Source organism: Mauremys mutica, chromosome 1 (genome assembly GCF_020497125.1).
Source record: "Mauremys mutica isolate MM-2020 ecotype Southern chromosome 1, ASM2049712v1, whole genome shotgun sequence".
NCBI classification, from domain to species: Eukaryota; Metazoa; Chordata; order Testudines; family Geoemydidae; genus Mauremys; species Mauremys mutica.
Window position 1 is genome coordinate 241959035 of NC_059072.1, and position 16648 is coordinate 241975682.

At 42.3% G+C, this 16648-nt stretch overlaps 1 protein-coding gene across 3 annotated transcripts in view; it reads left to right on the plus strand.

Annotated features, from left to right (window-relative positions):
• CYFIP1 (cytoplasmic FMR1 interacting protein 1) overlaps positions 1-16648 on the plus strand; it is a 134414-nt gene that overhangs the window by 30234 nt on the left and 87532 nt on the right. For all 3 annotated transcript variants that reach the window (XM_045004926.1, XM_045004905.1, XM_045004916.1), the window contains exons 2-8: positions 6364-6487; positions 7753-7842; positions 8885-8962; positions 10140-10241; positions 12656-12837; positions 14846-14942; positions 15648-15776. In XM_045004926.1, the coding sequence (XP_044860861.1) occupies positions 6371-6487; positions 7753-7842; positions 8885-8962; positions 10140-10241; positions 12656-12837; positions 14846-14942; positions 15648-15776 (795 nt within the window). In that variant the 5' untranslated portion in view covers positions 6364-6370. The remainder of the gene's footprint in view (positions 1-6363; positions 6488-7752; positions 7843-8884; positions 8963-10139; positions 10242-12655; positions 12838-14845; positions 14943-15647; positions 15777-16648) is intronic.

The window sequence follows — 16648 nt, forward strand, 5'->3', positions numbered from 1 at the left end:
CTCACCTACACCTCCTTTCTTTCAGTTGGACGAGACTGTTCTTCCAGACTTTGTAACTTATTGCACAGGATGCAGGGGGCCCAGGGTATGATTCTGTACCTGGGTTGAAACACAGTTTTGGCTCATCTACATGGACAAGACCAAAACATAGAAACATAGAGTCATAGACTTTAAGGACAGAAGAGACCATTATGATCGTCTAGTCTGACCTTCTGCACAACGCAGGCCACAGAATCTCACCCACCCACTCCTGTATCAAACCTCTAACCTATGCCTGAGCTACTGAAGTCCTCAAATCGTGGTTTAAAGACTTCAAGGTGCAGAGAATCCTCCAGCAAGTGACCTGTGCCCCGTGCTGCAGAGGAAGGCGAAAAACCTCCAGGGCCTCTGCCAATCTGCCCTGGAGGAAAATTCCTTCCCGACCCCAATTATGGCGATCAGTTAAAACCCTGAGCATGTGGGCAAGACTCACCAGCCAGCACCCAGGAAAGAATTCTCTGTAGTAACTCAGATCCCACCCCATCTAACATCCCATCACAGACCATTGGGCATATTTACCGCTAATAGTCAAAGATCAATTAATTGCCAAAATTAGGCTATCCCATCATACCATCCCCTCCATAAACTTATCAAGCTTAGTCTTAAAGCCAGATATGTCTTTTGCCCCCACTACTCCCCTTGGAAGACTGTTCCAGAACTTCACTCATTTGATGGTTAGAAACCTTCATTTAATTTCAAGTCTAAACTTCCTGATGGCCAGTTTATATCCATTTGTTCTTGTGTCCACATTGGTACTGAGCTTAAATAATTCCTCTCCCTCCCTGGTATTTATCCCTCTGATATATTTATAGAGAGCAATCATATCTCCCCTCAGCCTTCTTTTGGTTAGGTTAAACAAGCCAAGCTCTTTGAGTCTCCTTTCATAAGACAGGTTTTCCATTCCTCGGATCATCCTAATAGCCCTTCTCTGTACCTGTTCCAGTTTGAATTCATCCTTCTTAAACATGGGAGACCAGAACTGCACACGGTATTCCAGATGAGGTCTCACCAGTGCCTTGTATAACGGTACTAACACCTCCTTATCTCTACTGGAAATACCTCGCCTGATGCATCCTAAAACTACATTAGCTTTTTTAACAGCCATATCACATTGGCGGCTCATAGTCATCCTGTGATCAACCAATGCTCTGAGGTCCTTCTCCTCCTCTGTTACTTCCAACTGATGCGTCCCCAGTTTATAACAAAAATTCTTGTTATTAATCCCTAAATGCATGACCTTGCACTTTTCACTATTAAATTTCATCCTATTACTATTACTCCAGTTTACAAGGTCATCCAGATCTTCCTGTATGATATCCCGGTCCTTCTCTGTGTTAGCAATACCTCCCAGCTTTGTGTCATCCGCAAACTTTATTAGCACATTCCCACTTTTTGTGCCAAGGTCAGTAATAAAAAGATTAAATAAGATTGGTCCCAAAACCGATCCCTGAAGAATTCCACTAGTAACTTCCCTCCAGCCTGACAGTTCACCTTTCAGTACGACCCGTTGTAGTCTCCCCTTTAACCAGTTCCTTATCCACCTTTCAATTTTCATATTGATCCCCATCTTTTCCAATTTAGCTAGTGATACCCCATGTGGAACCGTATCAAATGCCTTACTGAAATCGAGGTAAATTAGATTCACTACGTTTCCTTTGTCTCAGAAATCTGTTACCTTCTCAAAGAAGGAGATCAGGTTGGTTTGGCATGATCTACCTTTTGTAAAACCAACATGTTGTAACATGATTGTTTTCTATAAAGTAAGTCCCCAATCTGCTGATCGGGTAAGATGATTTGTTTAGATGAGCCCTGTGTCAGCTGTTTTATGTGTCATACCCAGATACTGATGCTCAGTTTGCTTATTAATTGTTGATGGGAAGGAAGTGAGAATCTTCCTTCACACAATCTGCAAACTTGTCAAAACTAAACAGGAAGATGCCTGTTCCTCTTCCACATCTTATTCTCTTAATGAGACTTAAAGCCTGAGAAAGAATGGTGAACAAAAGTATTTAATTCATGGTAGCATTACAATCCATTAGGTATCTAGATCAGCAGAACAAAGCATTCCGATACCATTTTGCACTCTTATTTTGTCACCTCCAAAGTAGTTGAATGTTTGAAATTGCAGCAGTATGCGTCAGACAGGAGAACTGAAGTCACCAGGCACAGGCTGTCGTAGAATCAGGCAATGCAGGTCTTGAAAAACATGCTTTCCTGTGTTTCTCTAGCAAAACTCTGAATGGGCAACAGGAAGCTTTTCTTTTACCTAGCATATCCCCCAAGTAGAGTTTTCTCTGCAATGCACTATTTAAGTGAATGGAAAGATGAAGTGGGCGGGGAATTTTCCTTTGCTTGTGCTTTGGTGGACTTTTTAAAATGAATGTTTGAGAACATTTCATTAAAGCAAACAGTCTAAAATATTTACTCTGCAGATAGAAGATTGAAGTAAAGAGGAGAGCTTCTTATAGAATTTAATCCATAAGTGCTGGAAAGAATGTGACTGTTCTATTTGAAACAGAACATCTGGGGATCAAGGGGACTTATTTGGGTTTTTTTGAGGGTTTTTTTTAAGAGTACTTGGGCCACAAGTGTCAAAAGCCTGCCCTTTCTTGGTTCAGAGCTATCTGACTGTGGTTTGTATTAGGAAACTGAACTGTTACTCTCAACACTTTCCTTTATTTTATTTTTCCCAGCAACGGCTTCCCCTTAAACAGATATCGAAAACAGTTTTGTTTCTAGTGTAGACCTGACAAAACAGTTTTTCATGCAGTTTCAGGAAGTATATTTTGAGACTTTATCTATATTTTGATCTCCTTATGCGGCACATCTTCATTCTCACTTGCTTGAATAATTGGCGTTTTATGACTGTTCAGCTGCATTGGTCTACTCAGTGATAGTGTTGCTAACTGAGCTGTAAGACTCTAGCGTTACCTTAGATTTTAATTCTGTGGATGAACCTAGTGCTGGTGAAATAGCTTGAGTTAGGTATAGGCAGTGTTGTGCAAGTTTCCCAGCACAGCTCTGCCAGTACACTCTCCTGTTGTTCCAGTCCTACACCTTTTTTTTTGGCAGGGCTCTGCAAATTGTGCAGTAAGTTTGATGTGAATAAATAGATTGTTTTGGGGCCTAAGTTAGGGTTTGAATGTGATTCCTAAGCGGTGAAAGACCCATGTTCTCCATGCTGTACCTTTCCAATAGTAGTAGGTATTTATGAGATCGCTGCTAAGTTCTATGCACACATGTATTCCTGGGGGAATTCTGTGCCACTGCACAATGAAGAGTTTGTGCAGAATTAATGTTTCCCGCAGAATTTGTGATTTCCACCAACATGCTTCCTTTTGGCGGAAATAACAGATTTCAGCCTTGCTCAGGGCTGGGGCTCTGGCTGACTGCAGACAACGTGGGGTTGTCAGTCGGAGCCCGGCTGTGTAACATTTCCTGAATCCTTTTTTGTTGTCTGTATTGTTACAGACCTACTTGCTGACAAGTATTTTGAAATATATTACCAAAATAATTGAAACTGGTGTGATTATACTATGTTGTTTTGACAAATAAAATATGCAAAATTTTGCAGAATTTAAAAATATTGTGTGCAGAATTTTTTAATTTTTTGGTGCAGGAGTAACACACATTTGTTTCATTTTTCAGTCTCTCATCTGATCCTCATTCTTCCGCTTCCAAACTAAAGCAGTATTTACATGTTGATTGCCAGCCCACTCTTTCTGTTTTACCTTTTCTATTTGTTTCACATCCTTTAAGCTTTCACCACAAAATTCTCACTATATTACTCTCTTCCCTGGCTTCATGTAAAGGAGAGAAAGCGGGTGGAGGGGGGAAGAAACCTGATCCAGTCATATGAGGAATCTTTCACCAGGTGATCAGGGATCTACTGGATCAAAAGTGTAGAGCCAGGGCAATTTTTACCTGGGACAGCCCAAGGAGGAGTTTTGTTCAGGATCACTTTTGCATGTTTTTCTTCTCCTGACGGAACAGTCTAAAGGTGGCTGGTGGGGGAGAGCCAGTTGCATGGTAGCTTCAGAATGCAGTACTATTTTACTGCATATTTTCTTGATTAATTGGTAAGTATCTACATGGGGAACAAATATTTGATGCTGAGCTCTTCAGACTAGCAGAGAAAGGTATAACACAATCCAGTGGCTGGAAGTTGACACTAGACAAATTCAGACTAGAAATAAGGCATAGTCTTTTTAACAGTGAAGTTAATTAACCATTGGAACAATTTACTAAGAGTTATGGTGGCTTCTGGATCACTGACAATTTTTTAAATCAAGATTGGCCGTTTTTCTAAAAGACATGCTCTAGGAATTATTCTGGGGAAGTTCTATGGCCTGTGTTATACATAGGGGTGCCAACTGTCCAATGGCACAAACATCCTTCCCCTGCCCCCCTCCCTTCCTTTCCCAAGGCCCCACCTCTGCTCACTCCAGCCCCCCGCCCTCTGCTTGCTTGCTCTCACTCACTTTCACTGGGCTGGGGCAGGGGCTTGAGATGCGGGCTCTGGGCTAGGGGGTGTGGCCGAGGGGTTTGGAGTGTAGGCGGTGGCTCTGGGCTGAGCCTGGGGCAGGAGATTGGGTGCAGGAGGGGTGTGGGCTCTGGGAGGGAGTTTGGGTGTGGGAGGGGGCTCCGGGCTGAGCCTGGGGCAGGGGGTTGGGGTGCAGGAGGAGGTGTGGGGTGTGGCCTCTGGGAGGGAGTTTGGATGCGGGCTCTGGGAGAGGGTTGGAGTGCGGGAGGGGGTGAGGGAGACGGTGTTTACCTCGGCCAACTCCCGAAAGCGACCGGCACATCCCTCTGGCAGCAGCTTCTGGCTGGGGGGAGCCAGGGAGCTCCGCACACTGACCCTGCCCACAGGCACTGCCCCTGTAGCTCCCATTGGCCGCAGTTCCCAGCCAATGGGAGCTGTGGAGTCGGCGCTCGGGGCAGGGGCAGCATGTAGAGACTCCCTGCCCCCCATCCCTCACAGAGGCCGCAGGGACGGTGCTGGCCGTTTTCGGGAGTGGCATGGAGTGAGGGCAGGCACAAAGTCTGCCTTAGCCCCACTGTGCTGCCGAACTGTGAGTGCCCAAAATCTCCCTGTTTGGCTGCAGTAGCCTCTGGGAGATAGGGCCCGATTCTAGGAGACTCCCAGAGAAACCGGGAGGGTTGACAACCCTAGTTATACAGGAGGTCAGATTAGGTGACCACAGTGGTCTTTTTTGGCCTTAGAATTTGTGAATCCATCCCCTGCTCACTGTACAGCAGCAATGGGGTGTGCACTGGTATTCTAAGGAATCACAGTGGAACAAAACCCTGGTTGCAAGATTGTTGTTCAGGACACCAGATCACTCTCGGAAAACAGAAAGCTGGTTACTCTGTAGATTAATTGTGTCAGCTGAGCTAGTTATTTTCTTTTAAGGGAAGTGCTTGCTGTGATGAAAATCTCCCCATAGCTGCTGGGGGAATGTACAGTTTTATGCAAAGGAAAGTAGGGAAGCAGTGTTGTTTAGTGGTTAAAGAATTGTGAGTCATGAGATCTGGAAGTTATATACAGAAACATCCAGTTAAACCAATATACTACAGTGCTGTAATGATGGAATTGTGCTACAGGTGCTCTGTCATTTTTCACCATAAAATTTCCTATTATAGCTATCGACGGTTCAGATTCATTTGCAGTAGCAACTGTGGGAGGGCTAGTGTGTACATGGCTCTATGTGGTCCTCAGGATTTTAAATCCAACATCATTAATCCTAATCAGAGCAGCTCTAGATACCATTGTGTTTAAAATGCTAGTGGCTGCTGACACCATGTCTATGTTTAATTCTCCCACAATTGTTGAGCTGGTGGTAGCAACTGTGGAAAATCATGGAAAAGGCCATAAGGGGGCTTCATCAACTACAAATTTTATACCTACTCTAGTTACAAGACTCTGCCCAAATTACTATAACTGCAAGAGACTACAGGAAACAGGATTTCCCTATTTTTCTAGTTTGCTTGCCTTGACAACGCTCTGTTCAATTAGTTTCTATTTTTCTGTTGTATCGTCAGTTAGTTTTCCCTGTTGTATGTGTGAGTCTGTCACACTGTGATGGGGAGAAAGAAACATTTTAAAAACACAAAAATTGGCAGGAGTATGCAGGGCAGGTGTGAAACCTGAAACTCCTCTTAACTCGTATTGAAACTAACAAGGTTTCAGTTTGACACTGTCTCTTCTAGGGTGGTCTCTAGCTAAGAGGGCCTGTGCTAGGGATGTTGTGCATTTCCCACACCAGAAATAAATTGTTCCCTTGCTCTTCATATTAGCCTTTTTTCATAATTTCCCCCCCACAGAGACAAAATGACTGCTCAGGTTACTTTAGAGGATGCCTTGTCCAATGTGGATCTCTTGGAAGAATTACCATTGCCGGATCAACAACCATGTATTGAACCCCCTCCGTCATCTCTGCTTTACCAGGTAAGGAGTATCTATTATGAGTCTGTGTTGCTCCTCAGAGGTACTCAGGATTGTGAGGCCCCTCAGTACCATCTACCCTTAGTGTGAAAGCCTTGTCTGAACCTGCTAGAGATCAGCTCCCTGACTCCACCAACCATGGCCAACGCAAGCACTCCCCTCTCAACCTATGCAGGCTCTGCTGTTCCTCTGCAGGTTAGCGATGGGCACACGCCAACCCTCAAACTCTTTGAGCATCCCCCTGGAATATGCAACCTCTGGTCCACTGGACATTCACAGAATTTCCGGGTCTGCTGTTCCCAAAGGAACAGTACCCCCAGCTTACCAACTTCACCTCAGGCTACTGCTTTGCTTAACTCACAGCACTGAAATTTGTTTATAGTGAAAACAAATATAAGTTTATTTAACAAAGAACAGAGGTTCAAGTAATAACAAGTCGGTAGAAGTATTGCAAACAACTATATACAAATAAAATAAAAGCATAACACACGTTCTAGAGCCTCCGTTTAATTAACAAGATAATTTCCTGTCTAATAAAGTTTAGCACAACCCAAGTCTTTGTCACAGGGCTTAACAGCCCTGGTTGGCTGTGATTCTTCTTTCATAAAACATGCATGCTGGTAGCTTGTCCCTTAGATGAAGGATCCAAGGTGAACTAGTGCCCCCTACGTATATCCCAAAAATCCATGGTCTGCATTCACAAACAGGATACCTCCCCTGGCTGTTTTGGTTTTGTTTCGTTTTGGTTCCCCAGCAGCTTTTTCTTTTTTGTGATTTAGCAATTTTGATTAGCTTGGTGGATCAGTATGCAAATATATTTACATTGTGAGGGATACAATACATGACCAGACAGGGAGATAACTGTTTACTAGGTCCTACTTGGGAGGAATTTGTTTATCACCTTCTGGTGACTAGCCCCAACTCACAGATTTTAAGACATTATTATCAGCATGCATGCATGACTCCTGAAATATTATCCATACATACATTTTTAAATGATTGACCACCAGTGAGCTATTGACTTTTGGTAGAGACCTTATATGCCACCTTTTGGTGTGTATATATATGCATATACTTGATCTAGGGGATCCCCGTAACCTTTTAAAACCCTTTCTGTGCCCTCTGCCTCTTGGCACCAAGAGGTCCCTGGTCACAGATTCCCATTAATTTCTGGAAAAGCATATGTCCTTTTTGTTGTTGTTGCGATGAATACCACATTTGAAAATTTTCCCCAAGGGTTACATGTTTGTTTATTTTCTTTCATGCAGCCAAACTTCAACACTAATTTTGAAGACAGGAATGCATTTGTCACAGGCATTGCAAGATACATTGAGCAAGCTACTGTTCATTCAAATATGGTAAGTAAACATTTTCAACATATACTCTATTTTTATTTTTTTTAATAAATTGTGAGAGAAGAGGCATATATCTTTGACAAAACTTTCTTATAGAGGGATGAACATGCACGGAGAAAATAGGAAACCAAGTTAGCAACCAGACTTCAAATGGCCATAGCTGTCAGGAATGATCTCTCATAGAAAACATACTCTTTTTTTGTGCATCTCAAATAACCTCTTGGCTGGGTTAGCCAATATTGCCTGAAGTTTCTGTACTGTATTATCAACAGCCAAGCTCTGATTGTCAGAGAATAAATTTATCTTCTGTGCCAGAAACTTCCACTACTCCTCTAGCATTTTGGTCAATACCTGAGTGGTTGCTGTGTGCTATTTTTTTCTGAAAGTAATACTTCTCTCTTGTATTCCATATAAAACCGCATGGATCCTAATCTATTCCCAGTGTAGCAGTTCTGTTGTCTGTGGTTTTTAATGTCTTAAATTTGTAAAATATTACATACTTCATAGATTAAAAGATTACATACTTCAGGATTAATAGTTGTTTAGTTTTGTCAGTAGCGAAGTTTGACCTCTTGGACTTCATATTTTAGTGGATGTAAAGTGTCCTTTAGTAATCTGATACATATTCATTGCATTAAATAGTGTTGTAAATAGTCCATATTCATTCATGGTAGAATATTATTGAAATGAATGACTAAGAACAGCTTGATTTTTAGCTTTAGGATTAATTTTTCATGTTCAGTAGCTGAACTAATTGTTTCAATAATTTATGAATCAGCTTGAGTTGTGCTTAGCCATAGAGAACTTGCTTTACTGAAAAAACCAATATGACCTGACAGTTTGAACATACTATTTAATATGATATATCAGTTAACATTCAGTATTGTGACCGGTTATGTGTACATCCTAGTAAGACAAAAAGGTTTGTTTGGCTCAGAGTGTGTGTGTAGGTGTCAGAGAGAGACAGAAAATAGGCAGTTTTGAAATTTTTTTCTGTATTTACCACTCCTTCTTGTATTGATACTAATTTATTTATTTATTTTAGAATGAAATGTTGGAAGACGGTCAAGAGTATGCTGTCATGCTCTACACATGGAGAAGCTGCTCAAGAGCCATTCCTCAGGTAAAGGAGCAACATTCAGTTGTCAGACAGTGCTTGAACTTTCATCTCAAGTTCTTTCCTGATTGTGTGGATACATAGCTTTATGGATAAACCTTAAAGCTCTAGAATGAGCAATTACTCCTGAACCAGCAAGACTGGGAATGTTGTTGAAGCAAAACTTTCAGCTCCTGAGGACTGGATGTTTTTTTTGGTGAGGGAATTAAGGAAGCATTTCATGTCACTCTGTATTAAGCTTCCTGGCTGATTTGCAAATAGGGTAGCAATAATGTGCACTGGATGGGCAGTTTTGATAGTAGTGTTAATTTGACACCAAAATTTCCCATGTCATTTAACAGAAAACAAATGGAGATGGTAGTGCCAGCAAGCATTTAAAGCTTAAATTCAAAGTGATTGTGATCAGCAACTTAACATATTGTTACTTGATGATGTAAACTAGCCATTAAACACTGCTCTGGAGATCGTCAAATAGGATGTTGGGTCTGGTCACTTTTTTTAAATGTTTGAGGCAGTCCAGATTTTTTGTGTGTGTTCGTGCATGTGGGTGTACATGCTTATTTATATAATGCACACAGGTGATGTGAATCGAAAGTTGGGACTTAAGTGCTTGAAAAACTGAACTGTTTAAAATAGAGTTAAGATGAGCTGAAAAAGCAAATGAAATCACAGTCCTCTTTTGACAGCTCTCTGATTTTAGGGACTTTCCAAAATAAATAAATAAATAAATAAAATCTGTGCTGCCATGAAAGGAAGAGGATCATCTTTTGGTTAAATTACTGGACCTCAGAAGATCTGGGTTCAGTTCTCCACTCAGTCACAGTCTTTGTGACCCTGGGAAAGTAACTTAATGTCACTGTGCCTTGATTCCCTAGCTATAAAATGGGGAAGATACTGCCCTACCTCACAGGGATGTTTATAGGCTTAATTCATTATTATCTGAGGAACACAGATACTGCAGTAAGGGGTGCCATATAAGAATCCAGGTAGCTCTGAGAATTTTTTTTGTTAGTCCCTGAAAACTGTGCTTGAGATGTTAAAAACAACAATTTAGCCGTAACTTTGGATAAACAGCACTATAATACATTTTCTTGGTTCAATGTGCCATTCTGGAACTGTGTCTCTGCTGAAGTTGTATTTGGGAGTGACTTTTCAGTATCACTATTTCTTTGATTCTCTTCAGGTTAAATGTAATGAACAGCCTAACCGAGTAGAAATTTATGAAAAAACTGTGGAAGTTCTGGAGCCTGAAGTTACAAAACTGATGAATTTTATGTACTTTCAGGTAAAAAGAGTTAAACCAATAGCTGTTTAATAGAGGTTTTGTTTTGTTTTCTTATGTGCTGTGGTGTTGTGCGCTCTGCTTTATCTGACTTGGTTCAAAGACTATATTACTGTAACCAAATGTTGTAAAGATTTTACATGGCCCACAGAGAGAGACCATGGTCCTGACATGTGACTTAAACTTAGCATGTCTTCTAAGTGCAGTCATATTTGTGCATGTAGCTTGTCACCTGTGCTCAGCTTCTTGTTCCGCACGCTGTTATTGCACAGTTTAAAATTCCTTTCTTTTTCATTTTCCATATCTATGCTCACTTTTACTTGCCCATTTGTTTTTCCCGGAAGTGACTGCAACATCTCTTCTAAGCTGTAGAGTGAATCAGTTTTCTTCTTGCCCAAAGACCTTTGATTCTGTTCTGTAAACACTTGAGTAACCTTACTTGTGTGAACATTCCTGTTGAAATCAATGGGACTATTTGCATGAATAAAGTTACGTATGTATATATTACAGGACTGGGCCTATGTTTGCTGCTCCATTGGACACTATGCGTGCTTAATATGTTTTTATCTGGTTAGTAGCATATGGCTGCACAATATATTTCCAATTAATGATAAATAGGTGAATGGTAGCTGGGATATTTTTGTAAATTTCTATTCTTTATATGAACCATTTAGACATGGAGAAGACCTATCAAGTCATCTAGTTCATACGCTTCTGTACGGACCATTGCAGGATTGCTCCCTATGGTATTTTTATGTTTTATTGTGTTGGTTTTCAACCTGTGGCCTGTAGACATGGAATTGGAATTAGGATTAGATTTCCAAAGGGGCCCGCACCTCCATTCGAAAGTTTTTTTTTAAGGGTCTGCAAATGAAAAAAGGTTGCAAACCACTGTTTTATTGCATTTTGTCTAGCTAGTTGTGTGTATACTGCTTCCTTTCAGACACTAATTCACAGTCTTAATAGACCTATTTTACTGTTAGATACCAAGAAATGTTTCCAGATATTTCCTTTATGCAATTTTAACCCTTTCTGCTAGTTACATCTCCTTGAGTTGTCCTCACTGATTCCTTGCTCTCCTTGGTCTTTAAGGTACTCAAAGCTATGTATATTTTAAACTTACATCATCAGTCAAATCAGTGGAAGGGAAGGGGGGAGCTGTTTGTTCAGCATGGTTCTCTTTATTTCCCTCCCATGGCTTGCACTTGTATGGTCGTTTTTGGGGAGAGAAGTGAACCTGTGAAAGCAGCTCCACTTACGGGACTCTGGTAGAGCTTAATGGAGTGCTTCTTGGGCTTCCTCTCTTGAATCCCTGAATCCCTCACTGTCTGGCAGAGGAACGCTTAGTGGCAGTCTGCTACTCTCTTTCCTTCCACCCTAGCTTGTCATCTCATATGGTGGGCTGGGCTCAGAGAGGAGGCAGCTACTGGGGGAGAAGGTGAAGAGTGAGTAGAAAGGCAGCATTCCACCACCGCCCAGTGCAAATGGGCCTGATTTAAATCCAAACCAGGCTGTTCCATTCAAGGAACTTAACGTGCTCTACAAATCATGGAGAACATCCTTTTTACAGCGTCCATTAGACTTCCTTGCAAAAGAATTTGAAAACTGCAAACTAGAGCAATGAAGAAAGGAAAACCAACAAAACATTTTGATCCCAGCCACTGTGCTTCATGCTCCAGCAAAATTCTATGGTGGTTGCAATGTCACCTAAGCATACTGATTAGTAACATATGGCTGTACATGTGGGGAGCTGGAGAGGTTATGCTGAATGCTCATCTTACCCATATGTATTCTGAAGTTTTAATGGAATTGTCTCACTCCTACTTGCAGATGTCTTTTAAGTGAATTTTGGAATTGGATGATGAGTTACTTTAGTGGCATTTTACTGTTAAAGAACTTTATAGGAAGAGAGAGGGGATAACCTACATCGGGGTGTCTCAACTTTTCCAGACTACTGTACCCTTTTCAGGTGTCTGATTTGTCTTGCGTACCCCCAAGTTTCACCTCACCTAAAAACGACTTGCTTACAAAATCAGACATAAAAATACATTAGTGTCACAGCACACTAGTACTGAAAAATTGCTTACTTTCTCATTTTTACCATATCATTATAAAATAAATCAATTGGGATATAAATATTGTACTTACATTTCAGTGTATAGTATATAGGGCAGTATAAACAAGTCATTGTATAAAATTTTAGTTTGTACTGTCTTTGCTAGTGCTTTTTATGTAGCCTATTGTAAAACTAGGCAAATGTTTAGGTGAGTTGATGTACTCCCTGGAAGACCTCTGCATACCCCCAGGGGTACACGTATCCCTGGTTGAGAGCCATTGGCTTAGATATTGCAGTGAAAGTAAAACATTGAAACTGTTTCTTTACTAAACTATGGATTTCTGCTCCTTCCCTTCACTAGAGAAATGCAATTGAACGATTCTGTGGGGAGGTGAAGCGCTTATGCCATGCAGAGAGGAGGAAGGATTTTGTGTCTGAAGCATATCTGATCACTTTGGGCAAGTTCATCAACATGTTTGCAGTATTAGATGAGCTGAAAAATATGAAGTGCAGTGTGAAGAATGACCACTCTGCCTACAAGCGGTGAGATGTTGTTATATGAAAGTATTTGTCAAGCTTACTGTTATTGAAATACAGGAACCTGCATAAGCTGGCAGTAGCAGCTCTTTGTACAACACCGGTAATATTTAAATGTAATCCTATCTACATTAAAAAAAATACTGTGAAAATAAAAAGGTGAACTGACAGAAAAAACTATCTGAGCAAATCTGTTTTTCTTCTGCTTTTCTACAGTAACAAAACAGATTTCCAGGTGTAGACTCTGTCAGCCTATCTTTCATTATGTTTTAAATTTAATGAGAATACATTGTTTGATAAATCTTTTAACTTAGAAATTCTTTCTTTCCAGTTACAGAATTCCCATTTTTAGCATTCACGGTTGATCTTTTGTCAATGGCCTTTGATCTTGTTGCCCTTAAGGCCTTCTGGCTTTGCTCTGACAGGCCCCTGTGATTTACAGATGAAATGAGAGGGGGAGAAGGTTAGAATATCAGGAACAGGGCCGGCTCCGGGGGTTTTGCCGCCCCAAGCAGGGGGCGGAGAAAAAAAAAAAAGCCGTGATCGCGATCTGCGGCAATTCAGCGGAAGGGAGTGAGGGAGCCTCCGCCGAATTGCTGCCGAATATGTGAAAGTGCCGCCCCTCTCCTGAGTTGTCGCCCCAAGCACCTGCTTGATAAGCTGGTGCCTGGAGCCGGCCCTGATCAGGAATGAAACCCCATTCTCATCCTGACACTGCAGCATGTAACATTGATAAAGTCTTATGCTGTGGCAGATGTAGGAAGCAAAGAGAGTGTTTGCCTCCACAACAGCATCTGCAAAGCCTTGTACAGAACAATACCAATAGATCAAGATCTATCCCTCACTCAACAAAGGTCTTTGCTTTACTCATGTTTAACTATAAAGCCTCTATTCAGGGCTGAGGTTTTCTTCCTATGAGGAATTCTTTTTTGTTCTGTGGGTGAAATCCCTTGGATTTTGATAGATCTTCTCTTCCAGAGCAATGTCCTGAGGGGACAGACACTATTCTCTAAAGCAGTGGTCCCCAACCTTTTTGGCTGGCGGGTGCCAGCCGAAGGACCACAGCGCCGGCGGAGCACCCGCCGAAATGCCGCGGCGGCAATGCCTCTTGATGACGCCACTTGCTGTCGACAAGCGACGTCATCGAGAGGCGTCTCCGCCGAAATTCGGGGGCGACGCCTCTCGATGACATCACTTGTCGACGGCAAGCGGCATCAGCGAGAGGCGTCCCCGCCGAAATTCGGGGGCGACGCCTCTCGATGACTTCACTTGTTGACGGCAAGCGGCATCAGCGAGAGGCGTCCCCGCCGCGGCATTTCAGTGGGTGCTCTCCCGGGGGCCAGGACGCGGGCGCATTACGTTGGGGACCACTGCTCTAAAGGCTCGATGTTCAGCTGGTATAAGTTGGCATTGAATTCCATGGAGCTATGTCAACCCACACCAGTTGAGAATCTTGTTCTAACTCTACTTGAGTATAAGCCGGTTTCACTCACTGGTACGTGAGATGCTGAGGGTGCTTTGATTCATAAACTGTGAATTGTATCTATGGCCATCCCAGCTAGTTAAGACCCATGGGAGCCAGTGAGCCTGCTTTTAGTGAAGATTGTCACCACCTTTGTAAGAGTGGGGTGCCAGTGTTCTCAAGGAGGGTCTGATGAGGCCTCTTAAGAAACCAACTTTTAACATGGACAGTTTTACAAAATTTAAACCTGTGTTTGAATCTCACATTCTCAGAAAAGTGTAACAAAACAAGTCTAGTAGTGTCTGGTGTGCTCTCTTTTACCTGATCGCAAGTAATTATGGATCAACATCACCGATGCAGTTACTATGATCTTGTCTGAGCAATGAATAAAGCATCCGTGTTGATTCTTTAAGAGCTGTCATCTACCTTTGACCAAGAGGTAGCATTGACGTATATGTAGTTTTGATCAGAAGTGGATGGACTTGCTCGTGAGCGGCTCTGCTATGTTGTTGATTTTTTTCCTTTAACTGGGTTCTTTTTCTATTTCTAAAGAGCTGCTCAATTTCTGCGTAAAATGGCTGATCCTCAGTCCATCCAGGAATCCCAGAACCTCTCCATGTTCCTTGCTAATCACAACAAGATTACACAAGTAAGTTTTCATAATCTTACACTAAATGGCAAATATTTTATAAGCTATTAAAAACGCACTCCGTTCTGTAGCAAGACAAGGTGGGTGAAGTAATATCTTTCATTGGACCACTTTTGTTAGTGAGAGGCAAGCTTTTGAGTTTACACAGAGCTCTTCTTCAGGTCTGGGAAACTTACTCAGTGTTACAGCTCAATACATGATGGAACAGATTGTTTAGTGTAAGTAGTTAACACATATTTCAAGGGACCATTCAAGGTGAAGTGGTCCGTAAACACCCCTCCAGTCATAGGGAGGAAAGAAAGTGGGAGGAAATACAGCCTGGGGAGGGGGAGTTGTTAGTGGGTTATAGATTATTGTAATAAGCCTAAATCCAGTGTCTCTATCCAGTCCATGATTTTTAGTGTCTAGCAAACTTAAGGTCCAAGGCTTGTCTTTTGAAAGTGTTGTGTAGGTTTCCTTTGAGGATGAGAACTGATACGTTAGATATAGAGGGATGGGTTTGTGAAAAGTGTTCACCTTCACTCACAGGAGATGTGGTGTTTTTATCTTTTTCCTGTTTCAGTTCATTTGAGAGCATAGTGATTGTCTGGTTTCACGCACACAGTTGCTATTGGGGCACTTAATGCAGTTCTGTAGTAACTGCTGACATCTTGTGTGTATAAGCAGTAGACTTAATGTTTTTATTTTGTTTATTTTGTCTTATAGTCTTTACAGCAACAGCTTGAGGTGATTTCTGGCTATGAAGAACTGCTGGCTGATATTGTGAATTTGTGCGTGGACTACTATGAAAATAAAATGTATCTAACACCCAGTGAGAAACACATGCTCTTAAAAGTAAGATTTTTTTTTAGTGTTGCAAAGTTTAACCATAATGGGGAAGGACACACATACCTGTGAATTTCACTTCAGCCAGTCCTCTGTTTGCCAGAAATAGACAGCCAAATAACTCATCATGATTGTGTTTATATAAAGTTTTGCCACTTCCTTTTTCCTATATCTCCTCCTTTTCTTCTACATGTATTACACACTGCAAATCTTCGATTTTAAGAAGTGTCTAATTAGTTCTATTTTGCAGGGGTGAAAGTAGAAATAGGGACTTGCTGGGTTGGGGCTGGCTCTGGCCCCCGGAAGGAGTGGGACCTTGGGTGGAAGGGGCGGGGATGGGGGGGTCAGAGCCAGCCCCAGCCCATCCTGTACCAGTAAGTGCTCTCCCCCGCTGGGGTAGCAGCAGCAGCCGGAGGTTCCGGCAGCAGTTTAAAGAGTCCAAGGCTCGGCCGCCGTTATCGCCCCGGGCCCTTTAAACCACTGCCAGAGTCCCCGGCTGCCGCTGCTACCCCCTGCCACTACCGCCCCGGGCCCTTTAAATAGCCCCTGGAGTCCTGGGGTAGCAGTGGCAGGGTTCTGGTGGCTATTTAAAGGGCCCAGGGCAGCGGGAGCCCCGGCACTTTAAATAACCTCCGGAGCCCCGCCACTGCTACCCCAGGGCTCCAGCAGCGGGGCTCTAGCGGCAATTTAAAGGGCCTGGGGCTCCAGCTGCTGCTGGGAGCCCCAGGCCCTTTAAATTGCCGCCTGGGGAAGCCGTGGCATACCGGCTTACTTTCACCTCTGCTATTTTGTACATATTGGAGATGATCTAATTGAACTGAAGCCTGGGGTGGAAAAATGTTTCTATAGAGTTTTAGTGAAGGTAAAATTGAACTAATTCA